At 42.7% G+C, this 15,941-nt stretch overlaps 1 protein-coding gene across 1 annotated transcript in view; it reads left to right on the plus strand.

The window, feature by feature from the left end:
• LOC308377531 (SH3 and cysteine-rich domain-containing protein 3-like) overlaps positions 1-15,086 on the plus strand; it is a 62,679-nt gene extending 47,593 nt beyond the window's left edge. The window contains exons 11-13 of the mRNA XM_080854223.1: positions 10,806-10,857; positions 12,883-13,020; positions 14,509-15,086. Coding sequence (XP_080710349.1) covers positions 10,806-10,857; positions 12,883-13,020; positions 14,509-14,607 — 289 coding nt within the window. The 3' untranslated portion in view covers positions 14,608-15,086. The remainder of the gene's footprint in view (positions 1-10,805; positions 10,858-12,882; positions 13,021-14,508) is intronic.
• Positions 15,087-15,941: the final 855 nt, after the last annotated feature.

Raw genomic sequence — 15,941 nt, forward strand, 5'->3', positions numbered from 1 at the left:
CACTGTGCCCAGTGGAGCCGCTGCCGAGAGGAAACCCGGGGATCGCCATACGGCCAGGGCCTGCCAGCATCTGCGATCCACTGTGATCAAGCGAAACTTGTCTTTGGTGGAGCTGAGCTTTAAAGACAGATACCACGCCTGAAATGGACGCGCATGAAGCATCCCGAGTGGGCGTGCCACTGCTGCGGCTGCCATCAACCCCAACAGCTTCTGACAGCGAAGGGATGAGACCCTTTGCCCTAGTCTGAACAGCTGCACATATTCTCTGATGGCATCTATTCGTGCTGGCGACAGACACAACGTCATTGAGACGGAATTTACTGTCATGCCCAGAAAATGAGGACGCAGCAAGCTTTTTGCTTTGTTTAGTGCAAATCTGAGGCGGTTCAGGTGTGCCACCACAAGATGGCACTCTTGCACCGCCTCTGCCTCTGAGCGAGAAGCCGGCAGCCAGTCGTCCAGATAATTGAATAAGCGAATGCCTATTCGTCTTAACACTCTAAGGTCCAAGGCCTTTTAGACTTTTCTAAGTTGTCTGACATGCCTTGATGTTTTTGTACATTTTGCTTAACTAAAAACATTGATGCACAAATGGAATATATTATTCTATTCTAGAAGACCTCAGCAATAATAACATGTAAGTAAAAGGAATGTAGTAAAGAAAAGTTTAATTTAAATCAAATGTAAACATACCCTTGGAAAAACCTTGTTTTAGAGGTGCTCAGACTTTGTACAAAAACACATTGTAAAGATTTATTCACAAGACTTTTTATTTCTGAGCCTTGTAAACATAGGTGTTGGCTAAACACATGTTAGTTTAGCATTCAGAAAGTATGTCTTGTTTCACTACCACATATTTATAATTTCAGAGTGTCCTGTGCCATTCCTAAATCTGTGCCCCCACAAATGCATATTGATGAGTTGGTGTGAACAAACCTGTGACACCTCTCGCAAAGACAAAGGCCATATCCTAATGGCCCTAGAATGTCTTTGTGGCCCAAAACCCCCGGAGTGAATCTTGCCACACCATGACCCAATGGAGATCACTGAATCACCATCTCCTTAATAGCTGTCATTTGCTAATGGGTGGGTCCTTAGCAGCAGAAACCCCACTCAGATACTAGAAAGTGCAACACATCAGTTCTATTCCCCTGACAAAGTGCTTATTTATTTTAACATTTTGAACTGTATATATTATAAAAGAAAAGGGTTCAATGTTTCCGTGGTTGTTCTTTTTATGTCTCTAAGACGAAAACTCGCGGAGCTTAAAACATTTTTTGACAAAAAAATAAAAATATCCCGGACGAGGGATATAGACCTTAGACAGTTAAAGGGCAATGGAAGCTTCTACACACTTTGTGAACACCCTCGGAGCTAGGGAGAGACCGAAGGGGAGTGCATGGAATTGGTATGCTATTGCCGAATGCAAATCTCAGATATTTGCGGTGTCTGGGATGAATCGGTATATGGAAATACGCATCCTTGAGATCTATCGTGATCAGCCAATCGCTCGGCTTTATGAACTGAATCAGACGACGCGGAGTCAACATTTTGAACTTCAGCGGCATGAGTGATTTGTTCAGTACACGTAGATCTAATATAGGGTTAGGGTTAGCGATAATTCCCGTCCTTTTTGGGGACGAGGAAATACTTGCTGTAATGGCCGAGTTTTTGTTCTCTGGCAACACTACGCTTATAGCTCTTTTCACGAGTAACGCATCTATCTCCTGTTGAAGGAAATGTGTGCGAGCTCGTGGCACCCTTGATTTGAATTACACCCGTGAACTTGGGAGGAGGTCTGGCGAACTGCAGAGTGTAGCCCTTTGAGACTGTTCTCAGCACCCAGGGCGAGACTGCGCATGCGCGCCAGCCCAAAACGCAGTCTGCAAGCCTGGGGCTTACATTGAATTTGTCGGCTCTTAGGCTGCTCATAACCAATCTGTCATAACCTTGATCTGAACCCACTCCTAGGGAGGAGGGTGAGATCTGGGGTTTCCCCCTCATGGTGTGAATATTTTTTTTTTTGGCGAATCCAACGGGTGCATCGTGGGAGGGGAAAAGCATGCTTGTCTTGTGTCTGCGCCTAACGGGACAGTGTCGAGAACATGGGAATGTAGTGCTTGTGGGAACGTTTTCGTCGTGCTGGACATGAGATTCACATGAGCGCATCTGGCGACATTCCCAGGTGGTGGCGGGCACACCACCTCCCCCCCCTTTCTCTTCAGGGGGCGGCGAACATCAGGGCACCGGCTGTCTGCCTCACCCTCTGGTACCACGGCGTGTGGGTTTGAGTTTGGCCCCGGAGCTTGTCTGTGCCACTGGCTGCTGCTGCTGCTGCTGTTGCTGCTTAGTGGGCTGGGCCGGTGGCCGGAATGGGTTTTTATTCCAGCCGCGGCGCGCAGGCATCTTAGCTGGCTGAGCTGGGGAGTGGAACCCACTCCGTTTCACTCCCTTGGCCGGTGTGGTCTGCCCTGACGAGGACTGCGGTTCGGAGCTGCTTGACCAAGCCATCCATGCCTGAAAAGCCTGACGGCTTTTCTGCTCTGCCTCGAACTTGTCGTTCATCGCCCCCACCGCTTCACCGAACACACCCTTAACGCTGACTGAAGCGTCAAGGAGTGGTGCTTTCTCCCTGTCAGAAAGCTTGGCCAGAGAGAGCCACAGGTACCTCTGTGTTGCCACAGAAGCCCCCATGACTCGCCCCAGCCCCTGAGACAAACACCTGGTGAGTCGGAGAGATAAATCAGTCGCCCTCCGTAGCTCCTCCACGGTTTCGTCTTCCCCGAGACGAGCTGCGAGCTCCGTGAGGAGCTTGGCTTGATAGCGCTGAAGCAGCGCCGACTGCCCCGCAGCTAGGTAAGCCTTCTTGGCCAGAACCGCCATATGTCTCGCGCTCTTCATGGGTAGCACGGGTTTCTGGCCGAGGCGCATCGTCAGGGAAGCAGGCGAGAGATAACCTGCTACGGTGTCCTCCACTGGTGGGAAGGAGATACAGCCGCGGAAAAAATTAAGAGACCACTTCAAAATTATCAGTTTCTCTGGTTTTACTATTGATTGGTATGTGTTAAAGTAAAATGTACATTTTTGTTTTATTCTATAACCTACTGGCAACATTCCTACCAAATTTCAAATAAAAATATTGTCATTTAGATAATTTATTTGCAGAAAAATGACAATTGGTCAAAATAGCAAAAAAGATGCAGTGTCTTCAGTTCTCGAACAATGCAAAGAAAACAAGCTCATATTCATTTTTAAACTACACAATACTAATGCTTACACTTAGGAAGAGTTCAGAAATCAATATTTGGTGGAATAACCTTGATTTAAAATCACAACTTTCATGTGTCTTGGCATGCTCTCCACCAGTCTTTCACATTGCCGTTGGGTGACTTTATGCTACTCCTGGCGCAAGAATTCAAGCAGCTCGGCTTCTTTTCATGGCTTGTGACCATCCATCTTCCTCTTGATCACATTTGAGAGTTTTTTTATGGGATTCAGGTCTCGAAATTGGGCTGGCCATGACAGGGTCCTGATCTGGTGGTACTCCATCCACACCTTTACTGGCCTGGCTGTGTGGCATGGAGCATTGCCCTGCTGGAAAAAACACTTCTCAGAGTTGGGGAACATTGTCAGAGCAAAAGGAAGCAAGTTTTTCTTCCGGGACAACGTTGTACTTTGCCTGGCTGAGGTTTGTAAAAGACCATAAGGATTGAAAAAGCGGACTGGAGGTTCTTCTAAGTTCGTCTTCTCTGATGAGTCCGATTTCACAGTAGGTGCAAGACTCTCTAGCTTGTAGGCCTCTCCAGGTCTCCGTCTAACCATCAGACGACCATGTGTTGGGCAAAGCTGAAAATTGGACTCATCAGAGAAGACGAACTAGAAGACCCTCCAGTCCGCTTTTTTCAATCCTTATGGGCAATGTGAAAGACTGGTGGAGAGCATGCCAAGACACATGAAAGTTGTGATTTTAAATCAAGGTTATTCCACCAAATATTGATTTCTGAACTCTTCCTAAGTGTAAGCATTAGTATTGTGTAGTTTAAAAATGAATATGAGCTTGTTTTCTTTGCATTATTCGAGATCTGAAGACACTGCATCATTTTTGCTATTTTGACCAATTGTCATTTTTCTGCAAATAAATGATCTAAATGACAATATTTTTATTTGAAATTTGGTAGGAATGTTGCCAGTAGGTTATAGAATAAAACAAAAATGTACATTTTACTTTAACACATACCAATATATAGTAAAACCAGAGAAACTGATAATTTTGAAGTGGTCTCTTAATTTTTTCCGCGGCTGTATAGCCCCTCTCTTTCGCACGGTCCAGTTGGAGGCATTCCGCAAACCCCGGAACCGGAGCGCGCCCTGAGTAGGGCGCAGCCCAGGAGGTTTCCAGCTCCTCGTGAACCTCTTCGAAGAAGGGAATGTTCGAGGAAGCCGGCTGGGGTGGGTCACCATAGTACTCCCCCTCCAGCAATGCAGAACGCACGCTGGGCGGGGGAGGGAGGGGGAGACCAAGCCGGCTTGCCGCCCTCCTCGCTACTTCGTGTAGCTGGTGGCCCAGGTTCCGGGAGAGCGCTGCAGGCTTCGTAGCCCGCGACGCATCACCCAAAACCATGTCTGTGTCCTCGTCCGAGTCGTCCTCGAACGAATCATCCAGCAGACTCTCTCCTCCGGAGTCAACGTCCGACTCGTCGAGCTGCATGCCGAGCTCAGACAGCGGCTCAGCGGCCACCGCAGTCACCGCGACTGGGGCCACCGCGCGCACTGGGGAAGAGCAGGAGGACCCGCCTGGCCCGCTGCTGCTCCCAGGGCGAGGGGAGCCTCGTCCGACCGGGGACACCACCCCGGACAGCACAGGCTGTGCCCTCGGACGAATGTCCTCTCTCGCCCACAGAGAGAGGCGCTTCGTGACTCATGCCGTCGTCATCGCGGCACAGAGCGCACATGCGGGAGGGAAATCCCCGGACAACGCCGCCTAAGCGTGTGCTCTACCCAGGCAGGGCACACAGCGGCGATGCCGGTCTCCCTTCTCGCGGGGATGACCACAGTCTGGGTAGAGTTTGGTCATCGTTAATCTGAAAAAGAGACACAATTAGCAAGAGCTATAACAACGTAGTACGTTGTAAGCAGTAGTGAGCTGGCAAGTCGAGGAAGAGCGTGGTCACCAGCTAGACAGCAGCTTGCTTAAGCGTAGAATATCCTTGTAGCACTCAGAGCTAGTAAGGGAATTAATCCGCAACTCACCAACTCGAAAGAGTAATTTTGCACACAAAGACAAAGGATACGCAAAGAGTGTAGAATTTTGTTCAGACGGTCCGTAGCCTCGAAGGCGAAGATGTCAAAAGAGAACGGGCGACGTAATCACCCCCAATATAGGGGACCTGAGGGGGCGGGCTCAGGGCAGTGATTTGTCGCAATTCGGCCTTCCGGCGTGAATAGAAAGTGCTTCGATTGGTCAATGAACGCGTCATTTCCATCCGTCACATCGCAGTCCCAACTGTGATAGGGAACCTAGGATGTCTGTAGAGTTAATGTCAACGCAATCACCATTGATTTCTCACTCATTCAGCCCTTAACCCCTCTAACACAGAGCGGCCCCGTGGGGCATCTTGTGTTTTTTTGAGGATTTGCGATTTACGACTGCTATTTTTGCGTTTTGAAATTCTTCTGAAGTTCAAAACTAATCCCAAATGAAAAGACTTTCATGAATGCCAAATTTGTCCCTAAAACACTGGAAGTGGAGTGGAATTCTTCTTCTGCATTCGAGAATAAGGCCCAATGTAAGCACTCCCCTAGTGTCAATTTTGAGGGCACTTTTTTCTCATTGTCAACAAGGGACCTGTCATAAAAAAATTAGGGCTGGGCAACGATTACATTTTTTAATCGCTATTAATCGCATGACTTCCCTGATTAATCAAGATTAATCGCATTTGTATACGCAAAATCCAACAATTAATTCAAAAGTAGTGTACAGTGCACATTAATGTTATCCTGTTCGTTATGAAAAAGAAATAAAACTGGCCACTAAATCTGGAGCCACAATCATATCATTAAAACAGGCAATTTCTGAGGTAACAGCAGAAACATTTTACTTTCATCAGGGAGCAGCATAACCAGTCTATATTCAGTACCAAATGTCCCTGTTAGAATGAAAAACCAATTCCTAGAACTTGACACTGTTGTTTTAAATTTACTGCCATATGAACTAAAGTGCCATTGCATTTGTTGTGCAAACACTTAACATCAGCATTTGTATCTAGTAGCAGTTACTACTACATAATATAAACTAAACATGTAATAATTCAAATTATTTTATTATATTAGTAATATTCCTATTTTAAAAGTATACATATATCTCATGTTGCCATTCTGTATGCTTAGTATAATGATTTAACATAAATTGCATAAATACCTTGTGCATGTGTGTATTCATTGCACTTATCTGTTCTGTTTAATGTTATTTTCATATGAAAACCCATGGTTATAATTATAATTGTTCATAAGTTAGCAGTGTCATAACTACATTTCTGACGTTTATAACAAACCAAACCGCTTAAAAATCGGTTGAAAATGTAGCAAGTTATCGATATTTAAAAAGTACATGTACCACTACCAACACAATGTTACGTGAGCGAGCTGACTGTGGCAAGATGGCCGCCAAGTGCGGACATTCAACTCCGTTGGCCGGCAACGCGACGAGACATCTGGATACCTCTGGTTTATCCGTTTGCGGTTTTGTGGCAGACTTTTTCAAAATAAAAGCCTTTGAGCAAAATAATAAAACCTGCGTTAACGCGGGTTAAAATAATTGTTGGCGTTAAATATTTGATGAATTAACGCAAGATTAACGCGTTAACTTGGCCAGCCCTAAAAAAATTTGTTTGGAAACCACTGGTCTAAGTGAACAGTTCAGTTCAGTCAATCCCTTTCTCACCCTTCTATGTCTCCTGCTGGAAGGCTCAAGCTCTATAGCCGAAAGAGCGAAAGAGGATCCTGCCATTATCAATGCCAGAAATAGAGTGGCATGTACTATCTCTCAGCTGCAGTAATGCTGTCAAGCAGGCCAGTCAGGCCCTCAGTTTCTATAAATGGAAGGAGAGAGAGACTCCCTTGCCTCTTTAAGTTCCACTGAAGCTTCATGCCAGCTAGCGACATGAAGGAGACATTGGCATTTTCCACAGTCTGGGCATTTCCATGTCACATGATCGATGTAAAGAATGGATTTAAAGAAATGTCTTGCCCAGCGGCGTAGCGGGGGGTTTGGCCGCCCTGTGCGGTAGCCAAAATCGCCACTCTCTTCAAGGAGGATTTCCTACTGGTGCGAAGTTTTGTTATTGTTGTCAATATGCCTTTGAAGCTCCGCGATTTCTGTCCTAGCGTCATAAAAACTACATCCCCATAAACCTCCAATCTTCTTTACAGATATATAGAGTTTGAAAAATAATAAAAATTAGGGCTATTCATCTGTTAAATGCATGGTAAAGAAGGCGGTGAGGACAAACGTATCCACTTTGAGCTAGTTGCTGTGGTCACCTAGTTATGCTAGCTAAGGATAACTAAGGATCTAACATTAAACGATTTAAATAGAAGAGTCCATTTACATAAAATGATAGTTAGTTATCTAGCTGATGTTATGATGATATGAAATACGAAAACAACCAGAAGAAACATCTATGTATATAATGTCCTTCATAAGCGTAGGATACCCTGCCTGACAATGTTGCAGAATGCAGTCCTAAAGTAAAATTTGTCACTAAACACAAAGACGTTCCACCACAAGCGCAGGTCGCGGGAGATTTTTTTTTAAACTATCGAACTAATACATTGCAAAGTGGACGCTAGGGAGACCGTGCCACTACAAAACAAACAACACTATATTCTGAATTCGGCCATTTGGGAAAACAACAATTAATAAAAAATGACAAACTAAAAAATCTAAAGAAAGTCATCAAATTATAGTATTGGCCACCCCCATTCAATTGGCCGCCCTGTGCGATCCGCACACCCCGCACACCCCACGCTACGCCACTGGTCTTGCCAGATCTGTATCAAAATGATGGGCATATGATTGAATAGTCGTGCCTACAAACACCAAACGAAAAGTATTTGCAACCAGTGTGGTGAAAACATCCTCACACCAAGGGTGACAGTTGGAGTTTCCCCTATCTTCAATGAGAGAGCATCATCAATAACCATGCAGAAATGTTGATAACTTATTTTTCCCTTTTGTCAACAGTGCAATGTAGTAAATCTGTGTTTTTAATTATTTTTGCATTAACATTCCTCTGGCTTTCTAAAATGCCCCTAGAAGTTAGTGCAAGATGCCATCATGCAACAGTCTCTGGAGTTCCTCCTAGTGAAACACAGCCTCAAGGCTGTTCAGTTTGATTTGCAAGTTGTTCTGCTTTTGCTCCTTCTTGCCTGTTTTGCCAAGTACGCCTTATCCTGTGTGCGCTACAGCTGCCAAAGAAGTGTCTGTAGTTGTGTTGGATACGTCTGCCTGCCATCATTCACCTCGTCAAACCACGGCTTGCCACTGTGTTTGAAGAGTACACACAGATGCATCATCTGCCTTCTTCTTAGAGAGTCTGATTTCAAACAACACAACAAGAGTAGATGTAGTCTGGGACACAAATCAGGAAGTTTCCAGTCACAGACAGCATGAAACTGCAGGACAAAGAACTACCCTGTAAGCAAAATTACGTCCCCTCGACGTCCTCTAATGGTCTCTCCGAACGTTCCAAAAACGTAAATGTGTAGGGTTCCCTCGACAACCCTAGGACGTTTTGCACGACGTTCCAAGAACGTCCCGAGGACGTTGCGGTGACAATTGGGAATCGTTTTCTATAGGTCCTGGGGACGTTCTGCAGGACGTCCCTAGGACATTGCGGTGACATCTGGGAAACGTGTTTCTATAGGTCCTGGGGACGTTATTCAAGGACGTTAAAAGGACGCACCGCGAAAGTAGCACGGTGGGGGTAACAGACCTACCTACTGTACTGTCGGGCTATCATTTTGACACTTAAACACCTTTATCACAGTGTGACACAGCCAACAAACATGTTTTTATGTAACCAAGTGTGTCTTAAAACTTTTGATCCCTTGGACCAAAAACATGGACATGTGTATATTATACAATAATCTAGTTGAAGGAAGAGACAGTAGTGGCCATGTTGTATTTTGGGTGAGCAGGTTGCCAAAAGGTCAACCTCCAACTTACTTGATTTTTTAAATCCTTAGGCCCATACCTAATAGCCAAATGACAAAAACTTGGCAAAATGTGCACAATTGTTCACAATTACGCCATATTCCATCCCTGATAGGTCGCTAGGGTGTACCAAGTGTGGTTTAATGGACATCATTATATTATTTAGTCTTGAACATTGTGCTACAGTAACTATGACAGGCACACAGTAAATATGCGCAGATTGGGAATTCCATAGATATACACTATCACCTCACTAGATTGCTTGAGGCCGCTGCTTGACCTGTTAAAAATCAGAAATAAGTGTCAATGCAAGTGAACAGTTTTTTATGGAGATTGATTCAGTCAGCAACAGATAGAATGGTTAGTTCTTGGGGAAAACAAGATTCAATTACACATTTTAAGATTCCATATCTGATGATTGCAAAAAGAGATTGTCATTGAAGAAATTTAAATTTAAAGGAGGCGATTTTAGCATTCAGAAAGTGTGTATGGTTTCACTACTATATATTAGATACTTCAGAGTAACCTCTCCAAAACCAGATTCCCTACGCAATGAATATGAATGAGAAAGGTGTAAAACACACCTGTGACTGCTTATGGGCCCATCTCTCAAAGACAATGGCCATTAGGTAATGGCTCATCTGTCAAAGACAATGGCCAAAAGGTAATGGCCCTGGAATGTCACTGTGGCTCTCTGCCCCCACATGTTCTTGCTACGTGATGACCCAATAGCAATTTCCAATTTACCATGCCCTTATCATATGAATAGCTGTCATTTGCTAATTGGCGGGTCATTAGGAGCTGCAACCTCACTCAGAGACTGAAATGTGCAAGATTCTATTCACCCTACAAAGGGCACATTTGTTTTTGACCCATATGTTTTAAAAGTAGAAGGTCCAAGGTTTCTGGGGGTGTTATTTTTATGTCTCTAGGACAAAAACTTAGAGCTTTAAAGGCATATTGACAATAATTCACCACAAGACCACAATGGACCTCATTCTGGAAAATGTTCTTAAATGTCTTCTTACAAACTTTGTAAGACCAACCCTAAGAAAGATCCCTCCCGGAATAATTAACACGTGGGAATGTGTCAAACCGCAAAAGTGTTCATAGCTGTGCTCATGCCCGTATTAAGACATCATGGTGCCCCTGGGCAACATTGCCTCTCTGGTGCCCACCTACCCCCACCCTGCAGAACACAAACCATACCTATCCACAGGGGTGTATTGGTACTTGAGTAAAAATACTTTCATACTGCACTTAAGTATTATTTCTGAGTGTCTGCACTTTACCTGATTGTTTTTTTTATACATACTTTTTGCTTAATACTGCTCCACTACATTTTCCATACATTGATGTGTTAGCTGCTGAGTGATTGAAACTTTCAATTAAGATTATCTACATATTTAGAACCTTGTACTCTAGAGCCCCCATGGCCCTGGTCAGAACATGTGTTTACAATCATGTGATTACAGCACATTATTTCACTGGGATTGACTGGTATGACATTAAACTGTGTGTGTGTGTGTGTGTGTGTGCGCGCGTGCGTGTGCGTGTGCGTGCGTGTGTTTATGTATGTCCTTTCCTGCAGTCCTGGGGATCGAATCACTGTCATAGATGACTCAAATGAAGAATGGTGGAGGGTGAGTTTACAGAATGATCCCTTGCATTTTATATGTTATATTTCATATGTTGTGTTTTGCATATTTTAAATATGAATTATTTCACATTCAACATCTTGACCGTACGTGACCCAATTTTCGATATTTTTGCGCACCAGTGGCACAGATACTGTATGTATAGGGAATATCAGTGTGTAACAAAATGGATATCCCCATACCTCCATCTCCATATTTGGCAATACATTATGTATGAATCAGATGTGCTTATCACATTGTTGTACAACAGCACAAGTCAGTATCGTAGGGTTAATAAGAATAAGTACATTTATTTGTTTGCTTCCTGAAAAAGAAGTGTATCCTGACATTTTGAATGGATACCTTTTAGTACGCAAATCTTTGGTCTATCTTACTTATTTTCTAAAAATCAAAATACATTTTACCAAAAATGTGATCAGATTTTGGAAGTTATAAAAGCTTAGTAACAGAAGCAGATTAAACATTTATCTACAAAAATGATATTTATGTATTCATTTATTTGTTGTCCAAAATATCCTGAATTGAATGACCTTAGTGTGAATATGTACAGTATATAGACCAATCTCAATGCTAGTCCTTCTAGCATAATCCCCAGAAAATTGGAGAAAATGTAAACTGGCGGAAGAAGTTACACTCTGGACACCTTGGTAGCCATCATCCCTTTCTTTCTGACATTATCCACAGTTGTGTTTGCAGTAATATGCTTTGGGGGTGCTTATTTTACCAAGGATGAGGGGTCTTAACACCTCAAGATTGTACATGCTGGTGTCCTGGTCTGGGCCGTCCTAGCAGGCATTTCTTTATTTTTAAAAATGTGTTTTTGGGCATTTGTTTTTTGCCTTTAATTGACAGATCAGTGTAGAGTGGGACAGGACATGAGGATTGGACAGGAGAAAAGACATTAGGCAGGATTCGAACCCGTGTCCTCCATGGGCGTCAAGCCCGAATGTGGTTTGGGCTACTGTTTGCAGCTCTTGACGTCTGGACTATAAACTACACTGAATCAGAGAAGAAAAAGGAGACATCAGTCTTTCACTTGTCATGTGCATGCAGAATAATACAACATACAATACAATACAATAGCACATTTTATTATTCTGTAGTTCTGCGATCAAGCCGCTAAAAACCAACCCGGGCCAATCACGCACCTTTCACGTCATGTGCTTCTTGGGTGTGTTTGTTATGCCATGTGTTTCCCTGTGTTTGTTCATTATTTCCATGTGCTCCTTTGTTGTCATTCTGAACTCGGCCCCCACCTGCCTTCACCTACCACACCTGCCTCGTTAATCACCCTGTTTGTGTCCCTGATTGGTTTCTCCTGTGTCATGTTAATTCCCCTTGTTTAGTTCACCTGTGTCTTGTTGTCCAGTTCCCCCTTTGGTATTTAAGTTCAGTCTGTCTTGTGTTTCTTGTTGGTTCGTCATTTTAGCATGGTGAGAGTTCTGTTCCATGTAGCTGTGTCTTTCCTGTAGTCCTGCTCTGTCTTGCTACCACCCTTTTTGTGTTTTTGCTCTGCCCGTGTTTGGGCCCCTAAGTTCGGATATTCTGTGTCTTCTATGTCTTTGGAAATTCTAGTTTTTTCCCGGATCTTTTATGTGTTTGCCGTTTGGACTTTTGCGCCAACCTTTTGTAAATAAACCTTGAAATGTTCCTGCATCTGGTCTGAGATTGGGTCCCTTCCTGCTAATTCCTGACACTGTGACCTTAATGGTTATGTTATAATACATTTTTAATGATATTATAATAATGTGGGGTATTATCATTCACCCCTCTCTCTGTAATGGTTTGGCCCTACCTAACTGGTGGTAACTGGGAGAGATATTAAGCATAAGTAAGAAATTGCACCTCTAGCTGGGGGTTGTATAATATTGCACCTCTAGCTGCTGGGTTTTATAATATTGCACCTCTAGCTGCTGGGTTGTATAATATTGCACCTATTTACCTAATTTGCTTGTTAATTGATTGAACATGTATCTTGTTATGTGTGTATTTATGTATGTTTTTGTTCAGGGAAAGATTGGGGAGAAGACTGGCTACCTGCCAATGACATACATTATAAGAGTCCGTGCAGGAGAAAGGGTGTACAGAGTAATACGCTCATTTGTAGGGAACAGAGAAATGGGCCAGATCACGCTTAAAAAGGACCAGGTATGTTGAAAATTGCTATTGTTATTATGATTTAGCCAAACAACACAGATATCAATTGCTTCAGTGTCTTTGATGGTACCATGTGTATTGCCTCAGTGTCTTTGATGGTACCATGTGTATTGCCTCAGTGTCTTTGATGGTACCATGTGTATTGCTTCAGTGTCTCTGATGGTACCACGTGTATTGTTAACAGGTTTATTTACCTGCAGGGGCTCTGATTGATTGCACCATTTCTGCACAACTAGCATTCACATCACACGCTTGTTTAGACCAGTCAGGATTTTTTGCTAACATAGAAATAGTGATTCATCTCAGTGGTTATCACTGATTTAATAAAACATATTGGCAATACAAGGTGTCAACATGAGAAATCATTATCAGATTGCAGAGTATTCTAAGGGACGTCTCCTGAAAATGGAACCAGCATCTTGGGTTGGTCATTCTATCTTCTGATAATGAAATCAGCACCTTGGGTTGGTCAGTCTATCTTCTGAAAATGGAATCAGCATCTTGGGTTGGTCAGTCTATCTTCTGAAAATGGAATCAGCATCTTGGGTTGGTCAGTTTATCTTCTGAAAATGGAATCAGCATCTTGGGTTGGTCAGTCTATCTTCTGATAATGGAATCAGCACCTGGTTGGTCAGTCTATCATCTGATGATGGAATCAGCACTAGGCAAAAGTTAAGAAACCTCAAGGTGTCCTACAAAGGTCAGATTGACACCAAGTATGACAAGAACTGAGGCAATCTGACAAACTAAACTTGACAAGGCAGGGTTTAAGTACACAAAATGAAAAACAGGTGAACAAGGAAAATTGCAGGAAATGAATACATGGCAGGAAGTAGATGAAATAAGGTGAGGGGCAGAGTCATGGGCACATGGCAGGGGAAACAAAAAACAACACGGTTTACAACACTGTTAGCCAGGAGGACACAGCACACAAGGCTCATGTGAGAGCACTGACAGACAGGAGACAACACAAAAGGCTCATGTGAGAGCAAAAATAAACAACATTTATTAAAATCCATCTAGCAAATAAAAACAAGTATTTGTTGTGCGGGCCACTGTTTTTAAAGTTTACTTTGTCAGTTTCCTAATGCAATGTGCAGCAACATAAGGGAGTGGACAGTTGGAAGATTTAACAGGAACATGCAATTTGAATCAATGTGTTATTTCTTCTTCTTCTTTTGAGAATAAAAGTACTACTTAATTTGCATATCGGGAGATATACGTCTAAAATATTTAAAAACATCATAAAGTTATTTTGGAAGCTTCATAACATTTATTTCCCCCCCCAAAAAACTCACAAGGCACATAACTGAAGCTTCGGGTATTATCAATTCAGCCTGGAAAAAGAATATTTTTCGAAAAAACGTAGTTGATCTTAGTTGACAATGATGAACCCTTGTTAAATGTTGTGCATTTTATAAAGTAAATGTTTGTACCTTTAATAATTTGTAATGTGAATATCGTAACTTTATTTTACAGATTGTGGTGAAAAAGGGGGAGGAAGTTAATGGCTATTTGAAAGTTAGCACTGGACGCAAACTAGGTTTTTTCCCAGCAAACCTGCTCCTGGAGCTATGAATTGCAGAAACATGACAAAAAAGGTGACAAAAATGTTAACAAGTCTGTTGACCTTGTCCAGTAATTGGTCAAAAGATTTAATCTTGGATTGAATGACTCAAAAAAATATTTAGAAGATGATACTGTTTTGCTGAACACTCTGTGGGGATATGTGTTTCAAAGACAAATGCTGTGTGTTTGTAGACCTTTTTGTTATTTGCTTGTTTACATATTTTAATTAAAGCCTTAGAAGAGTATCTATGGTATTCTTTAATAGCAAGAGTAAACTGTCATTAGGTCAAATGGTGGCATAACTTGGAGCATGGAGCAAGAGATTTCAACACTGTTGGTAATGTAGAGATTTCAACACTGTTGGTAATGTGTATTGTTTGGATCTCTGTATCGAAAATGTATTTGAAGTGGAGGATGTGTAATTCAATGTCAAGTGTCACTTGTCAGTGTCATGGCAAATAAAAAAAGGAAAAATCAAGATGCTGAAATGAGACAAAGGATTGTGTCTAATTTCTATTTGACATGAGTTATGGTGTAAAGGTTTTATTGTATCATCAAATTGGTCTATAACTGAAGTTTTTATTTCTGAAATAAATATAATTTCACACCCTCTATGCTCAAGCATACTAGTGGGGCCTGTATGCTCCATCCAGGGGTGGAGGCTCCCTAGAGTCATGAGAGCACCCAACACCAGGGAGGCCAACAGAAAGCTGGAGAGAGAGGAGAGTTCACATATGGATTCATGTACTTTGCTTCGCAGGAACGTGTTATGTGGTGGACAGGTAAGAAGGGTTTAAATCTCCTAGAAAGTGGAAGTGGGGTTAGTGGCGTCTGTCAGTCTTACCCATGGGCTCCTCCCAAACAGTTTTGAAAAACATAATCTAACTGTCTGTCACACCTACAAGTTCATAAATGTTCCAAAAAAAATAACCAAATACTGAGGGTGTAGAACAATCTACCCACACATGCCTTCACTTCTGTGATGCAAAGTTTTTCAACTGAAATATCCGTCTGCCACACACTGCACTAGATATTGGGACAAGACTACCACATGGTAGTAGTAGGTGTACCAGATTGTTTTGGTCATTGGCCAAACCAATTGTATACTGTGCAAACTCTGGCAAACAATGTCTCCTGGGAGTTTCACCCTGGGAAATAGATGGATACGATCAAACTAGTCCAATAAGGACAGACAGATTAATTTACTGAGGAGGCAGAGACGTGGTTTCCAGGGAATACAGATATTTATGTTTTATTAAAGAAAATCACCAGATAAATAACATTACAAGAGTTTGTAGCTCCATGAGAGAGCAGACAATGGGCAGCCCAGACAATAGTACTGA

The sequence above is a fragment of the Sprattus sprattus genome (assembly GCF_963457725.1).
Source record: "Sprattus sprattus genome assembly, chromosome: 16".
Taxonomy (NCBI): domain Eukaryota; kingdom Metazoa; phylum Chordata; class Actinopteri; order Clupeiformes; family Clupeidae; genus Sprattus; species Sprattus sprattus.